We start from the raw sequence: 17,218 nt of genomic DNA on the forward strand, positions 1-17,218 counted from the left end.
CAAGGACAGTTCTAGATCTTACAGTGACACCCTGTGGCGAAATGCTGTAACTGTAGACTATCTGACCGGGGAAACTGAGCATGCACGGATATGACCACACGTCACCAATGCCCTTGCACATGGCTGTAAATGTAGCCTATCCTATGAGCCTATCACAGTTTGATATGTTTGATTCCATATTAACCCGTCGCCATTTTCAAAATGGAAGAGTTTCATAGGGGGCGCACAAAAGAAATCTGAAATACAACACCGTGTTTCTGAGCGAAAAAGCAAGAGCTCTCTAATTAGGGTGCATTCTCATATTGGTTTTAGTCACTAAAAAGACCTAGTGTTATGTAGGCTAATTAGGATTTGAATGCAAGCGGCCTGTTTTCACAACTCTGTTCGTAAGGACGCCCTCAGTTCAACTTGATCTGTTACTGCATCTCAAAACAGGATTAGATTCGAGAGGAGGGGCTTTAAAGCAGTGCGCTACACTACTCCTGTTTTTGTGCGGTCTGTTTCATGCTTGTAATGCACAACTAGGAAATGCACAAATTTCACGATGCGCCGATGTGCGCATCGAAGATGTTGGGCTGTTGCAGACGGTGTTCTGGCCAGTGAGAAAGACTCCCGCTGTCATCATCTGTAACCCCTTTTGAACTGAAGTTAACCCGTGAGGATGCCACCCCAGAGAGTGTTCGCTCTGCCGAGGCAACAGTCCCTTCTTCTACCGGCGGTGCTCAATCCGTTTGTGCAGGAACAGAAATTAACCAAGGCCGACAAAATTAAAGTGAGTACAGCTTGAATTCAACGCACAATAATTTTCTGCTCAAACCGGTAGCCTAATTAATTGCCCGCTGTAAACTACCGCTGACGCTGCCCATATGCATCAACCTAATCTAATCCTGTAATTACACAACAGACTTAATACTCACTCGTTTTAAAAACAGGAACAATGAGCATAACTGTGTAGCCACTCTAAATCCCTCTACGGGTTGGGATTTAGTGAAAGGAAAGTTTTTTTTTTCTCCCTTCCATCAGCTGTTAGAGCAATAAATTCCTTAATGCGAATGGCAATGGAGGGAGAGACTGCCTATGGGAATGTGAATTGACTGAACCATGTCCTAAAAGCACTGTATTCTCTCTTCAGTGTGCACTCCTGGGGCTAGTGCTGCTTCCTCTTCGGTGTCTCCTCCTGACAGTGGTGGTGCTGTTAACATGGCCTTTGGCTACTTTAGTAACTTTCAAAATGCCTCTGAAAGGAGCGGTGGAGCCCATGACTGGATGGAGAAGGTAAACAATGAGTGCTCTTACTAACACAGATACTATCACCTGAGACGGCCAACAGTCCTTCACCTGGACTGAATTTAGACTACTTAACAAATGTATTTTACCAATCATCCATGCAGTAATGCATCAGTTATATTTTAAAGTCATTAATGGCTAGTCTATGTATTTCTTGGTGACAAAACAGCAAATGGGTGTAGATTGATAAGATTGACACACACACAATGATGAACCACAGGATGAAGCAAGTTTCCATAGAAGCGGCCTGTAGATAATCCACACCATCAGACTCTCATTGCAAAACATGATTTGTCTGATATGAACTGCTGAACACCCAAGCTTTTAACTAGACGCAACGCACAAAATCAGCTTTCCAACAATCAAATACATTATAAAGCTGTAACATATAATCTCAATAGTGTTTCATGAAATAAAGTAGTTCACAGTCCCTATTCAGTTAGAAGTAACTTCATTTCACCCCACCCACGTTTACAATTGGGGAAGTGCACAATGTGGTTTTAACAAGCACACTCACACCGCAGGTTTCTGTGTCGGACGGTGATAGCCTTTCTGGGCCGGATGTATTTCTTCAGCCTGGGCTTCCGGGTTGTGGTGAGGGGTAGAAAGGTGAGCAGTGGCGAGGCGCCCATCTTGGCCGTGGCGCCCCACTCCAGCTTCTTCGATGCCATCGTGTGCATCATCGCCGGCCTCCCTTCTACAGTGTCCCGTTCAGAGACCATATCCACGCCAATTTTTGGCAGTAAGTTGGAGTTCAGACTAATAAAGCATGTTTTTAGTGGAATGTTGTCAGCACCCCCCAGCATGGGTTGTGTCACCGAGTTTATGAAAGCTGTGGTATTTCACAACATGACCCTTGAGCCGTGTAACTAAAAAGTGTGTGTGTTTGTGCTAACAGGGTTTCTGCGCTGTCTGCAACCTGTGCTGGTCTCTCGAAAAGATCCAGACTCGCGTAAGAACACGATCAAAGAGATTGAGAGCAGGTCCACATCAGGAGGAGTCTGGCCACAGGTATGTATGTAGTCCCCTGGCCCCTCTTTTGTATGTGTGAGGTACCTGTACTAAAGAGAATAACTCCCTCAGAGATCAGACTGATTCACTGACTACACATCAAATCAGGGTTTAGTCTATTGGTCGTCTTGACCATCATTTAAATATGGTTATTCATAATGTATTTCGAAAGAATGTTTGCTACATGTCGTTCATATACTGTAGTTTACAACCCCCAAGCCCAGATCATTAAGGGACAAGTCAAAGCTGTCTTATCATTGGTGCAAATGCTTTGTAGGTCATCCAAATCAGATCACGCCATACCACACATTACTTGCTAAAGTTGCCACATGGCCAATTATATGGAATGGCCTGCAGAATATTACCCACTGCAGTTATTTCTTCACATGAAGTGGTTTCCTTCCTCATTCTCACATCCTGAGCCTAGGTTTTTTTTTTTTTTTTTTAAGAATGTATGGTATGTTTCTGGATGTAGGGATGAATTGACTGAAGGGTTTATTAGTGTACTGTATGTGGGTGTTATTGCACTGACCGCATGTGTTGATTGCAGGTTTTGATCTTCCCTGAGGGCACATGTACCAATCGATCCTGTCTTATCACATTCAAACAAGGTGGGCAGATTGTACTGTTTTAGGATTAACAACATTCCATTGCTCACAGACATTTGTTCAGTAAGAAAATGTCTCTGTTCGTGTATTGCATTAATTAGATACAATCTCTACAATCACCCAGTGCTGCAATGTATAAATTGAAGGAAGATTATTATTATTATGCTTTCACATAAGTAGGTTTTCTTGCTAAGCTTGCTAGACAGCCAGCACAGATGTTCAAATGCAGTATACATTGCAGACAACCTGCTTGTAGTTGTTTTAAAATTTCAGTATCTTTATTTTTGCATTATAGTATTATGAATGAATTAATGTATTGCTTGGAATTTGCTAACTGTGCATATAATTAGCATACTGCACATCTGAAGACCATTCTGTGGTGTTGGATTAAGTAAGCCTACAGCAGAATTTGAATCCATTCCATCCAATCCATTGAAACAAACTCAAGAATATGTAGAATTGAGGTCCTAGTGTCTTGTTTTTTGTCTTGTTTGTGAGTTTTGTGACTGTGTAGTGTATATTTCATAACTCCTAATGTGAATCTCCATTATATAGATGCGCCCGTAAAGTGTCAGGAAGAGAATGGTATCTCTTGTAGCCTTTTTTTGTGAGAGCTTCTCCCTCTCCCTTCACCCATGTGGAAGCTGTGGTTTTGCAGTCAGCACAAATAGACAAAAGCAGAGGCACCAGGCTGAAAATAGTCTCCCAAATGTACCCCCTCCCTTATGGTGCCATTATATAATTCACACAAACATTTGCAAGCATGTAAACACAAGTCAGATTACATCAGACACATTTGTTTTCAAACATCTTCATCAGCTTGTGATTGGTGAGAGTTGTCAGCCGTTTTGTCTTCATCTTATCAGTGGCGCTTGTTTTGCATCATCGTTGGCATTTGCATGGCAGGTAGATAGCTGTAGATGCAAGCTATGTTAGCATTTGCATGGCAGGTAGGTAGCTGTAGACGCTAGCTATGTGTCCTGGTTATAATGTGTTTATTGATTTCTTCTCAGGTGCCTTTATCCCTGGTGTCCCAGTGCAACCTGTGGTCCTCAGATACCCCAATAAGCTGGTGAGTACCACAGGCTAGTCTTAAATTAGAAGCAAGCCATAAAACATTGGTATTAATAGCACAACTGGCGATGACTGACTAACGACTGCACCTTTTTTTTTTTTTTTATCTCTGAAGGATAATGTGACTTGGACATGGCAAGGCCCAACGTCGTACGTACTTTCATTTTCTCCAAAAAATACCCAAAAATCAACCACACATGGTTACAAAACTGTATGTTTGTGTGTGGTATTTCTCTGTATCAAAAACTGCTTGTAGGTTTTGACTTTTCAAACTTTTTACAACTGCTCCCAAGCTACTTTGTGAAATACTATTGCAAGGCTGTGGATTAAGTCCAGCATTTAGCCCTCTGGATTATGAGAGAGGTGCAAACCTAGTTTTAAACTCTCTACATGAAGCTGCTAAATGAAGTTCAGTATAATTAGATCATCTAGAACCAGTGAGGAAAAGCAGCTCTCTGTGTTTGATATTGTGTGTGCGTAAGAGAGAGTGAGAGGGTGTGAGAGAGTGATCACATGTTGTGGGTACTTGCAGGGGGACTTTGCTCCTTCTCACCCTGTGTCAGCTCTACACAACCGTTGAGATTGAGGTTAGTACCCCCCACACTCCCCTCCCCTCTCTTCCCCTCCCCTCCCCTCCCCTGCTTCTTGACTTCTGCAACTCCTGCTTTGACACATGGAAGTGACTGCCATACATGACATGTGACTAGCTGTTTTTATTTTAGTTACCAAACGCAGGAATGTTGCATTGCGGGAGGACCTCTGACATTTGTGACCTTTTTTTTATAGTTCCTGCCCCCTCAAACCCCCACCGAGGCCGAGAAGAAAAGCCCCACTCTTTTTGCACAGAAAGTGCGAGGAGTCATGGCAGAGTAAAGCATATTTTTTTTCACCTCTTCTTCGTTTCCTCTGCTGAATATAACTTGCACATAGTGTACACGGATGCATATGGTATGTGTCTATTAGTGCACACAGAATAGGCATTACTTGAGTGTTGGTTATTTATATGCTGTTGGTATCCATGTCTAGGCTGTGTCAAGCCCAGACTAGGCTAGTCTGTCAAAGTGTCTCGGCTTGGTTTTGCAGGAAGAGCATGCTGCTACACGCATTAGTTGAAAGTAAAGGACACACAAACAGTTGCCTCAGATTTTATCACCAGAGGTCCTCATGATAATTAATGAAATATTAATTCATTCATTCATTCATTCATTCATTCATTCATTCATTCATTGTCAGGTTTTAATGGCACACACGACACACTGGGACACACACATGCATATATGGAGGCGACACAAGACACACACACACACACACACACACACACACACGCAGGCCTGAGGTCGCGGGGAATTTATTCTCTGCCATCCTGGACCATCCTTCCTCCAGGACCCCCCAGGAGCAGTGGGCAGCTTGTACAGGGTTCCCACAGTACCTGGAAACCATGGAAAACATGGAATTCATTTTTTCATTTTCCAGGTTTGGAAAAGTCATGGAAACTGAGCAAGTGAACACTTACATGGAAATTGAAACAGTTGTCCTGGAAAATTGTATTGGATGATGTGTAAAATAGTAATAAAATGAAACAGAAAAGGGCACACGTCACCCCGCTACTCATTGACCTCCACTGGCTGCCTGTAGCTGCTCGCAATAAGTTCAAGTCACTTATGCTTGCCTACAGAGTGCTTGATGGTTCTGCTCCCACCTACCTAAATGCTCTTGTAAGGGCCAATGTTACACCCAGGATGCTGCGCTCTTCTAGTGAGCGGCAGTCCAGACTATTCTCATTTGTAGTTCCACGTTGGTGGAATGAACTGCCTAGCACTACCAGAGCAGGGGCGTCCCTCTCTACCTCTAAGAAGCTTTTGAAGACCGAACTCTTCAGAGAGCACTTCCCGTCCTAACTGGCACTTCGACAAGTGCTTAACTTGCAATTACAGCAGTTACATTTCTGCACTTCTTCTTTTTCTTTCTATTTCGTTTTTTTTTTTATATATATATTTCTTATGTAAAGTAGTATTTATTGTTACACTAGGTTCTATTGCTCGTAGCTTGACTATTCTCTCCCTTGTACGTCGCTTTGGACAAAAGCGTCTGCTAAATGTATTGAGCACAGAATTAAGATGAGTTTATAAAAACCCTTTACATGTGAACAGCTTTTACTGTAGAGAGAAATGGATGATCCCATGTTGTAGAGCATGCTCTTGGCATCCTATCTGGTATATTGGATGTTGGAATTTGATGCTGGCAACCTGGTGGTATGGACTTAATAAGTATAGTTTCGGATTGGTGGACTTCGGGAATAATAACCGAGAAACGTTACTCGCGATCTCAATAGAAGGGTTAAATACATGCATTTCCCAGCCAACACGGGAGCCTTGACCTCTACAGTGAAACTTCTTATGCAAGGTTATCCTTGCATTGCTAGCTAACTACCAATACATTTTCACGTTAGGCTGTGACATTACTACTAGTTGACATGACTAGTCTTGATACATTTTTTAACATTCATTCTTATATCTACTTTTAGCTATTTTGTGATTTTTCGTTTTTTCTTTAAAAAATGATACTACTTAATAGGAACATTAGCCAGGTGTCCTAGGGGGTTGTGTGTGAGAGGGGATGGGGCGGAAAGCTTCAGGGGCCTATAAATCATCACTTAATATGGTACCTGGAAAATCAGGAGGTAGCATGGATTTTTTTTTTTTTTCAAGGGAAGCGTGGGAACCCTGTGGTAAGCGCCCGGGGACCAAGTGAAGTAGAACTGTCCCTCTTTGGTCAGGGATGGACATGTGTTCTGTTCTTTTGCATATAAATATAGGAAACAATGTCTAACCCATCGGCAGTACAGACAAAGAGTTTATCACATAACCTCATGGATGGCTACAGACAAACAAGCAGTAGGCTCATGGCTTTGATGTGTGCAGAGCCCTGGGGATCCCGGTGACGGACCACACCTTTGAGGACTGCCGTCTCATGATCTCTGCGGGGGAGCTGACTCTGCCCATGGAGGCCGGCCTCGTGGAGTTCACCAAGATCAGCAGGAAGCTGGAGTAAGTCTGCAACAACAACAACAACAGCGGATCACAGCACACCTGCTCACAGTAGCTGCTATTCATGACCGTTGCAGATGGTCAAGACAGACATGTCAGAGTATCAGTATCCCCTTCATCTTTGGGGATATTTATTGAATCAAGCCTACAAGCAAAGCCTTTCAGCTATCTGAAAAGTGTTTTAATATAGCAGTAACAATTAAAACAACCCCACCGCTGTTAATTAGGGAGTGTTTGGTAGCTCGGCAGGTTGAAACTGGTCCATCAGTTGTACTCGCAGCTATTTCCCCTCAATTTGTCCATCATTGCTGGCAGTCAACCTGCGCTCATTTCTAAAAACAATTCTGATGAGCAAGATCAATGGGAGTCACTTACTGACCCAGATCAACATGCAACATTTTGCAAAATGCTTCAACAACAATATATGCTCCTCAACAGCATAGTTGCCAAACTGAGGCCAGTTTAAATAGAGCTGCTTTGTTTGTTGAGGACCCTGTGTTGTCCACATCTTATGCACAGGCTGTTGGCTCAAGATACTGGTATCATCTGCTACGTGTGATTCATCTAATGTGATTTTCATTTGAAAGGTGTTCTATCTTCTCTCTCTATCTCTGATAGACTGAAATGGGACAATATCCAGAAGGAGCTTGAAAGCTTTGCCTCTATTGCCAACTCCAACAAGGGTGGCCGCATCAAGATCGAAGAGTTTGCAAACTTCCTCAAGCTTCCCATCAGTCCAGTCCTGCAAGAGCTGTTCGCTCTCTTTGACAGGGTATGTGTGTGTGTGTGTGTGTAAGAGAGAGAGAGATGAAAAAACTGTACATCTCATAAAATTCATCCCACTGCTTTTGTCCTTTGCAGGATGGGGACGGCACTATTGACTTCAGAGAGTATGTAATTGGAGTTACAGTTTTGTGCCGACCTGCCAACACAGAAGAGGTCATTCAAATGGCTTTTAAGGTACAAGAGCGGCATCCAGCTTAGTACATGTACCTACAACAAATGTGACAGTTTGTATCTAGCGTGCATGAGTAGTAAGTAGGGCTGTGGTAAAGTATTCAGACACAATGTTAAAATTGGGTTTATAGTTGGAGTTATTTTCCCATGCACAGATATTTTCACACCTACAGATGTTAGATGATTGCTGAATGTATAATTTAGGTCAGTATATTTTCATCTCTTTCAGCTCTTTGACACCGATGATGACCAAAGCATCAGCCGAGAGGAATTTGCTAGTATGCTGCGCTCTACTTTGGGTGTGTGTGATCTCAATGTGACCAAACTCTTCAAAGACGTTGACGCTGATGGATCTGGCCACATCACCTATAGTGAGTGTTGTTTATGTCATTAGTTAGTACTATTTGTTATTTGGCAGTACCAACACATAATAATATATAAAACAAACAATCTCTCCATTATTTAACTTAAATCTATTTGAGCATTTGAAACATTAGCAAAAGCCACTATTTTACAGGCTGTAAACATCTGAAATGTTGCAAAAATATATAGTTTGTTGAACATTAACACACGGTAATGACTTGCTCTGCCCCCTTAATTTCTGCTCCTTAATTTGTAACACACACACACACACACACACACACACTTCAATTCAATTAAATTCTATTTATATAGCGCCATAACAATACAATTGTCTCTAGGCGCTTTACAGAGCCCAGAGCCTGAAACCCCCTTAGTGCAAGCACAATGGCAACACGGGCAAGAAAAAACTCCCTGTTAGTCAGGAAGGAACCTTAAGCAGAACCACGGCACATAAGGGGGAACCCATCTGCTTGAGGTCGGCCGGGTGGAGATAGGAAGGGGGGAAGGGGGGAGGGTTGTGTGGCAGAAGGGGAAGGGAAACAACAGGTGTTGTACATAGCCTGCATTTGGTAGATGTACATAATATATATACAGACATCCAGTGGTAAACACATGATACAGACAAGACCAGTTTAGTGGATATACACTGTGCTGATAGGGTTACTATTACAGGGGTAAGGGGAGTAGGAACAGAGAAACATGTCGATGGTGGCAATAATATATATTGTATATAAATGCTAGCATAGGGTATGAGGTAGAGTAAGTGTACGGCAGTGCGGTGGCGGTGGGTGCAATTGGTCGAGGGTTTCTGCAGGTAGACCGGGTAGAGAGACTACAGCAGCGTCCCATGGCGAAGATAGTCTAGATTAGGAGAGAAAGAAAAAGAACAGAGTGAGTGGGTTATTATAGGCATTAGCAATGTGATAAGAAAGGAGAGGGAGAGGGAGAGAGAGAGAGAGAGAGAGAGAGGCTGCCTGGCTGGGTGTATGGGGATTTTATTTAGTATTTAGTTGGCTGGTGACAGTCGCAATACGCGCCGTGTGCTGTACCCGGGATCTTCCGCACTCCTTCACGGTACAACATACGCTGTCTGTAGCCCAGTTATGTTGATTAGGGGGGTATTGCATGTGTTTTAGATGTGTTTAGCTATTCTGGCATTTAGCATTTAGTTTGGTTTGGCACACACACACACACACACACACAGGCTTCGGTGTGTACTCCTGGGTTCACCTCATTCTCCGTCTCTCCCTGCAGCTGAGTTCCGCTCCTTTGCCCTGACGCACCCGCAGTATGCCAAACTGTTCACCAATTACCTGGAGCTGCAGCGCTACCAGGCCCTTCAGGGGGACGACACAGACATAGTGGGCTACTTCTCCTGCGTGCGCTCAGACGAGAGCCAGGAGGAGAGCACCTCCGACAAGAAGGACGACTGATAGCAGCGGGTGCCTTGGGAGGACGCAGCCCCTGTCTCTAATGCACTGAACTGAACTGAACTGACTGTCAGAACCACTGGAACTATAACAGAATTGGCATGTGAGGAGATGCCAAACTGTTGTGAAGAGGTCACTCAGATTTATGGAACCCTTTTTTTTTCAAATCTGCCTTAGGGGGAAAGGCCTTGTGTAGAGACAAGAGGCGCCCCTTCATAAATCAAAATTCAGTACATCTTAATTGGGAGTTAGTTCTCAGAGTAATACCTGGTTTCAGCCATAGCAATCAGTGCTTTAACATATAAATGGTACTTACAAAATGATCTATGTTCAAAATAAATTTTACTTGCATAAATGTAATCATGCCTTTATTCCCCAAACACTTTATTTGTGTCTTGAGCTAGATGTTTTTAAGACCACTAATTTTGAGAGCCTAAAATTTGTAATTTTGTACATTTTAAACATTGGTAATTATACAAATGCTTTTTTAGAAAAGTACAGGGTTCACACGGTCATGAAAATCATGGGAAAATCATGGAATTCAGAAAATACATTGAAACGTTTGCCAAAGTCCTTACATTTTATTCTGTTATATGTAGGTCTAATGAAATCAATTATGTTATTGTTCCATGGATGCTGTTTCGTTGTGCGAATTTCTGCTGCATGCAGACTAAGTCAATTCAAGTTCGCCCAACTAGCCTGTTAGAAGAGGAAGGGAAAAGGTTGTTGTTTAATTTTCATGCAATAATTCGGCCCAACCTGTGGAGTAAAGTACGCAATTTTGTGTACTTGTAGGTTGTGAAGGGTCATGATCATTTCATTAAAGGTCCTTGAAAAGTAATTCAAAATGTTTTAAATGTCAATGAAAATGGGTGTGAATCCTGAGAGTAATTGATTTTGAGCCCACTGCCCAAAAGGACCTTTGACTTACATGTCATCCCAAAGTAAAATTTGTTTTGGTTTAATTAAAGCTGGCTTCTGTGTGAACATGATATGGGCAAGTAACTGCAGATTTACAAGTCTTACAGATCATTATTTTTTACTCTTGCTGCGAAATGTTCTTCTGAGGAGCAGCTACCCGAAAAAAGCCACTGGAGTTTCTTGCTCTAGAGATTACCGAGTGTATGCTGTGTTTCTCACTTTCTCTCTCCGCTCAGGGACTCTGCTCCAGAAAGTCGGCAGTAATCAAAGGTTTTGCTGTGTATCTGTTTCTATTTGCATTTCTATTTAAGAACAGTGTTGCTGAGACAGCAGCATATCCCTGCAGCTTTTGTAGGCTAATGCCCAGCAGCTTCAGAAAAAAATAGGGCAATTTGTGAGCAAAAAGGCAACAGTACCGACATACATGCCGGTATACCAGGGGGAGGTAGGTTTCAAATTAATGTACTGCATTATTTACTTAGCCATGCAGAAGCCAATTATAAATGATTTTTTGTTAACACAGCACATTTAGCTTATTTTGCAATAAAATCTTTGAATTTTTTTCTCCCTTGTTTGTGTGAGAGTGTTTTTGTCTGTGTTTGTTTTAACACAACATGTAAACTTTTTAATTCCTTTCCAGGAAACGACGATGAAGTTTGCAGTGATATTATTAGTTGATCTCAGGCTGCCCCTGGAGTAATGTGCATGTTCAACAAGCAACCACAAGATGGCAGCAGCTCTACATATTACACAACGCATTACACTCCAAACCCCAACAGGCCTGCGTAAAACAATCAGTTTCCACCGTTTTCAATGTGTTTTACTGACGATTAGATGAAGTGTGTGAGGAGATTGTTCTTTTTTTCTGTTGAATGAAGAGAGACAGAAATCAAATGTTAGATGAAGCCTTCATCTACAGTGTAAATAACAACAAAAGTTGTGCACAACTTACATGGAATGAGATCAGTTGCAGTTCTACCTCACTTGATGCTTCATACAGTTTTTATGTAAGACTTGTCTAGTCATTGGGCACAGACTGAGTACTGGCCACTGAAGCTGCAATGATTACATAATTTGTTTAAAAAAACTAGAAGAGATGGTGGGGAAATCAATGGAAAATCAAAGGTCGCTGTTCTTACCATATTGTGAGTGAAGGCTTGATGAAGCAAATACACACTAACATTTGCCTCGCTGCACAAATTATTGAATTCTCATGAATGAGTGACATGGTGGATGAAATTCACATTATTGAGAAGAAACATGGCAACTGCGTAGCACCCTCTTTATCATCACAGAGAAGAGGGATATCTTGCCTGTAATGCATCAGGTATGAGTGACTACATTATATCGCTGCCTCCAGATCTATGGTGCCCTCTCCTTTGAAGTGGTGATGTCCCCCACTCGCTTTAAACACAAGCAGATGAATGATGGTGACTGGCTCGGTTAATTAAAAGCCTGCTGTTGGACAGGCTGTGATTACCAGCTGTGATTTCCACGTTCAATTTGTTTTAACCTTTTCAAGCACAAAGAGCCCATTTCATTTTAATCACAATTGATGAGGTGGCATGGCATCAATTAAGTCATGTTGTCGAGTGTGTTGTTGTTTTTTTTCTCTCTCTTAGACTCCCTCTCTCCTTGTCCCTCTCCTTTGCTTCAGTCTCGATATTGCTGTATCCATTTCGGTAGTGCCTGAGGTGAGCCTGTCTAGTCAAATTGTGGGCAATCAGTGCCTTTAATCTGGTTATATCTCCCTTCCACCAAACAAGGAGTGGGAGCCAGGATCCGTGCAGGACAGACCCTTCTGGAACAGGGGAGTAAAAAAGACAATCAGAGCAGAGGTAGAAAAAGGTCACCATTGACAGGCCCACCGGCCTAATTGATGGCTCGGTAAATAGCGGTAATCACAGCAACACAAAAGTTCCACCTTTGTCTCTCTGCCTATTTTCTGCCGGAGGGCTGCCGCAGAGCATACACTCTGTGCTGTTCCCCGTAGGTGGAACACAGAATATATGCCCTCTATTTTCCTCTCACTCCATCTCTGTCTCTCTCTCTCTCTCTCTCTCTCTCTCTGTCTCTCTCTCTTTCGTTACAGGCTGCCATAGTCTACTGCCTGAGCCATTCCTCACAGGTCTATCACATTCTATGCATGCGCTCGTTATACGCTCTTTATGGCTTGTCACACCTCCACCTGCTCCAGATATGTATTAGCCATGCGTGATGATGGGTATTGTATTTCACGTTGACAGGTCCCCCCTTTTCTAGGCAAGGCGGGCATGAGCATGTGTATGCCCAGAGGTGGAGGGGAGTGAGGAGGCAGATCAGTCCTGGGTGGCGGCCACCGGCAGTGTTGGGCATAGACAGAGTGTTCTCTGACAAGGACGTGTCATATTTCGACATGTGTCGCTCGCATGTGTGCCTTGTTTTCATAGGCTCGGCCTCCCATTCCACACATTTATTGCGTGAGCTCGCAGTTGCTAGCCAAGCATACCGTGCTCAAAGTTCCTGGAGTGTGTGTGTGTGTGTATTTGTTTTGCATTGACACTGCTTCACGCCTTTGGATGACATCACATCTATTCGCTTCATCAGTAGGGGAAAATTCATCCTGTTTTGTGTAATTCACAGTATTAAAACAAATGCACACCAGAACATAATATACCAAGGTTGAGGCCAGAAAGACAATGTTTGGCCTAACAGCTTTTGTCTGCTGCACTTTGTTATGATGCGTCTTCCCATTTTTTTGGGAGGGCCACATCCTAGCTTCACAGTGTGTCCACTGGGAGGGGGAAGGGGGCAAGCTCAGCTCAGCATGGGTGATGGCTCAGCCTGAGTGTCCGTTGTTGGACAAGATGAGGGGAGCAGATGCACCCTGTGTGTATAAAGAGAGGCAGGGCTCCAGTGAGATTAAACAGGGCCCAAACATGGCTTTACCGTCACAGTGCTCATCAACGGGAACTGCACAAAAAAAGCACACTTGGAAGTAGAAAAGCATACTTGAATCATTTGAATTAATGTCTCCCTCAGTCTTGTCATAGCTTTTTTCCCTTTTTGGTGACAAGGAAACCCCACTGAACAGAGCACCTGTTTCTCAATGCACAACAACAAGGATTTCCACACAAGGATGTTCTCTTAGAGCCGCAGTGAGGAGTTTTTGGTGTAAGGCCCATGCCACACCATGTACCTCACCTGTGCGTGATGGTTGCGGAACCTCTTGCTGTTCATTTCGGTGCCCGTGGTGAGAGCAGCCACGTCTTGAGCCTCGCCGCAGCAGCGCGTCATCTAGAGCTTCAACGTGGTGCCTATTTGAGGCTTGTGAGGCCCGCAGTTCTCAGCAAAAATAGACAGTGAAAATATCTGTTTATAGTCATAAAGACATCATGTCAGCAACGCTGGCGGTGTGGACACACACGCATACGAGCCCTGCAGTTCAGCGAGATAGCCGTCACGCACAGATGAAGTAAACGGTGTGGCCCAAGGCTGAAACTAGCAAGCTAACTACATAAAAGGCATCAACAACAGCACAGCTGGCATTGATAAATACTTGCTACCATGCTAAATTGGTATATTTTGGCAATGTCATGCTGTGAAAGCTTTTCTTACATTTCCACGGGGGTCCGACCCAGACCACAGAACTACATAGTGTTTAGCCTGGGTGGATAAAGACAGGTGTTTTCATCTGTCCCTCACATGACCATGTACCATCAAAATGAATTTGAAGATGAAACTAAAACTAGTTGCCTATAAACATACCTTAAGTGGCAAATGTTGCACACTTTTACTTCAATTGCAAGACTAGCATGTGCCCTTCTGTTCACCAATAGGTAAATATAATAATGATGGAATAAACGAACAAATAATAATAAATACATTATTCCTTAATAATTACCCATGTTGAATTCCTTGGTTTCAGATACATACACACTAAACAGCTATGAAAAGGAATGTTGGTAAAACCAGATACTGTAAATGTGAAGTAAATATATCAATCTTAATGTGTTTTTCACATACAGTAGCACATGATGATGTAACAGTTATTTGGGAAGATAGACCTGATTCCACAGATATACACGTTGGCACTGCTCTTTGTTTTCTGGTTGTTTTAGTGTACTTTCATCTGGTTTGAAATAAAAAAAATATCAAGTGTATTACAGATGGCCATACAACAACTAAGCACCAACATCTAGGCAGCTTGGAAAGGATTCAGTTTTTCATCACAGTCATTTGGCCATGTGTAGTGTGCCTACTCAATAAATACAAAACTCTTCGGTCTGAAAATGTACTATTAGAGGTAAAGTCCTAAGTTCAAAAGAGGTCATAGGCCTCTACGTTAGTCATTACTCATCCTGTCATTTATGTAAGACCCAGGCAGCTTTGTGATACGGATCAATTAATGATGATATACAACCAAATTTAAATATACTGTATGTGCTCCAAGGCATAGAGAGCACACACATACTAGTAACCGGTCTCATGTATCATGTTTGTTAGCTTCTACCTTCAATGGAAATGTTTCAGCCTCCAATGATTTTCACAGAGGACTGATCTGCCTCCTCACACCCCTCCACCTTTTTTTATGTTATTGTTATAGCCCATCAATAATTTGCATGTTTCCTTTCTACTGCAAGCTATAGCATACTCTTGCCATTTTAGATCAACAGTGCTGAGTGAAATGGTATAGCATACTCTTGCCATTTTAGATCAACAGTGCTGAGTGAAATGGTATGTACGGTGTATTTGCTTGGAACAGACAGAGCTTTACACAACGTATTAAAAAGACAGTTTATAATCGATGATTTTATGTCTAGCCAAGCTTACGCATAGACCCCCCAAGTCCCTGTTCAGCAGGCTTTTTCCAATACATGAATACTTGCAACTAGGTAGTGAACTATAATAAGTGACCTGCAGGTAATTGTGGTTCATTTCATCTTATCTTGCTTTTTACTTTTGTAGTGCCACACAATAACAGGTCTCCTAGTACAACGTCTGAAGCTGATATTGATCTGGATGACAGATGATTAGGGAAACACTAGGAAACGTCCTAACAAATTTTGTAGTCTTCACAGGAGGTCATCTAATGTTCAACCTTTTGACACTGTGCCCTGGGGCTCTGTTTTACCTCCATACTCAACTGATAAATGACCAGAGAAAGGAAATACACAAAAGAGGAGATTGTTTTCTATTGGAACACGGGTGAATGGAACTCCTCATTGTGATGCAATGGATTGATTTATACCTACGCATGTTGGTGATAACGTACCAAAAAGCTGGCAAACTGTTGATACAGTTCATGACTGACTGGCGTGGGTTAAAACAGAACTAACAACTGGAGATCCTAGTTAGGAACCATACACATGGATGGAGCCCCTGTGTCTTTGCTGTTATAGCAATAACACACTTAAGGGGGCTCCAATTTGTGCCATGCCAAAAATCACTATTCATACTATTAAATGCTGTGACTATTGTGCCTTGACATTCATACTTCATCCTGTCTCCAAATGCTCACAACACACTTCATGAACATCTTAAAACTTGTGAATAAGACTTGAAACATTAAACATTTACGATATGAAGTTGGTGGTGATTATCCAGGAAAATCAGTATTGTTGAGCTTGTGTGTAGCGGGGCTCCACTGGTGACCCCATCACCGGCCAATAGTGAGAGTTTTCATGTCTCATTAAGCTTATCCCCTCCAGATAATGATCTGGCCGAAGCAGAGAAGTGCCCCCTGGGGAGAGGCAGGCCTTGCAGCCTGGAGGGGTGAGGTGGACATCGGATGCTGAAGAAATGATGCTACCTACTCAGCTGCTGCGGCTGGCCCATGCCAGCTAGAATGCTGCATTTGGGTAGACAGCCAGGAGGATCTGCAGGGCTGAAGGAGCTTCCATCTCTAAAATGTAATGGATCTGCTTTTGGCATCCACAAATAACTACTGTATATTTGCTTTTAGTTACTTTACCCAGAGTATCTTACAATATGGAAATGCACACCCTTCTCTCATTGCCAGCATGTCCTATCAGTTGAGTTATTATGTACTTTTGTAAACTGCCTCAAAAATTTCACCAAGTTGCAGTGTGGTTCCTGGTCGTGCGTCCGGGTCTCTAGTTCTCTCGGGCAGCAGAGCACCACTGACCTTTCAATAAACGTCTCCATTGATGTCACAATGCTTTAATGGTGATGTCACAATGCTTTATGGTGAGCGATGCTACGATACTTTTGGGATGCCAGGCCCAGACTGTCTTCTACGGTCAGAGCTTATCCAGAACACATGTGGTATGAGGTAAGATCTCATGCAAACATTCCCCCTCAGGCAAGACACCGCATCACGCGGCCATCATCTCCATCCATCCATCTTCTAGATTAACACCTGCTCGGAGACCCTCACCAAATCCCAAATCCCAGAGGAGTTAGTGAACAATGACATGGTCTAACGACTTACGATGGTGTCTCTCCACTGTGGGCAAGCCATAGGGCCCATATGTCCATTGTTTTTGTGCAATTTACAAAGCTGTTCCCCAGTCTGTTT

At 42.8% G+C, this 17,218-nt stretch overlaps 1 protein-coding gene across 1 annotated transcript; it reads left to right on the top strand.

The window, feature by feature from the left end:
- Positions 1 to 189: 189 nt before the first annotated feature.
- Positions 190 to 11,266, top strand: lpcat2 (lysophosphatidylcholine acyltransferase 2). The gene is made up of 14 exons (XM_012827000.3): positions 190 to 772; positions 1,133 to 1,275; positions 1,812 to 2,029; positions 2,186 to 2,298; positions 2,849 to 2,909; positions 3,920 to 3,978; positions 4,096 to 4,130; positions 4,513 to 4,567; positions 4,767 to 4,849; positions 6,902 to 7,027; positions 7,646 to 7,799; positions 7,889 to 7,987; positions 8,214 to 8,355; positions 9,602 to 11,266. The coding sequence occupies exons 1-14, from the start codon at positions 662 to 664 to the stop codon at positions 9,778 to 9,780; spliced, it is 1,578 nt and encodes a 525-aa protein (XP_012682454.1). The 5' UTR covers positions 190 to 661; the 3' UTR covers positions 9,781 to 11,266.
- Positions 11,267 to 17,218: the final 5,952 nt, after the last annotated feature.

The sequence above is a fragment of the Clupea harengus genome, chromosome 6 (genome assembly GCF_900700415.2).
Source record: "Clupea harengus chromosome 6, Ch_v2.0.2, whole genome shotgun sequence".
NCBI lineage: Eukaryota > Metazoa > Chordata > Actinopteri > Clupeiformes > Clupeidae > Clupea > Clupea harengus.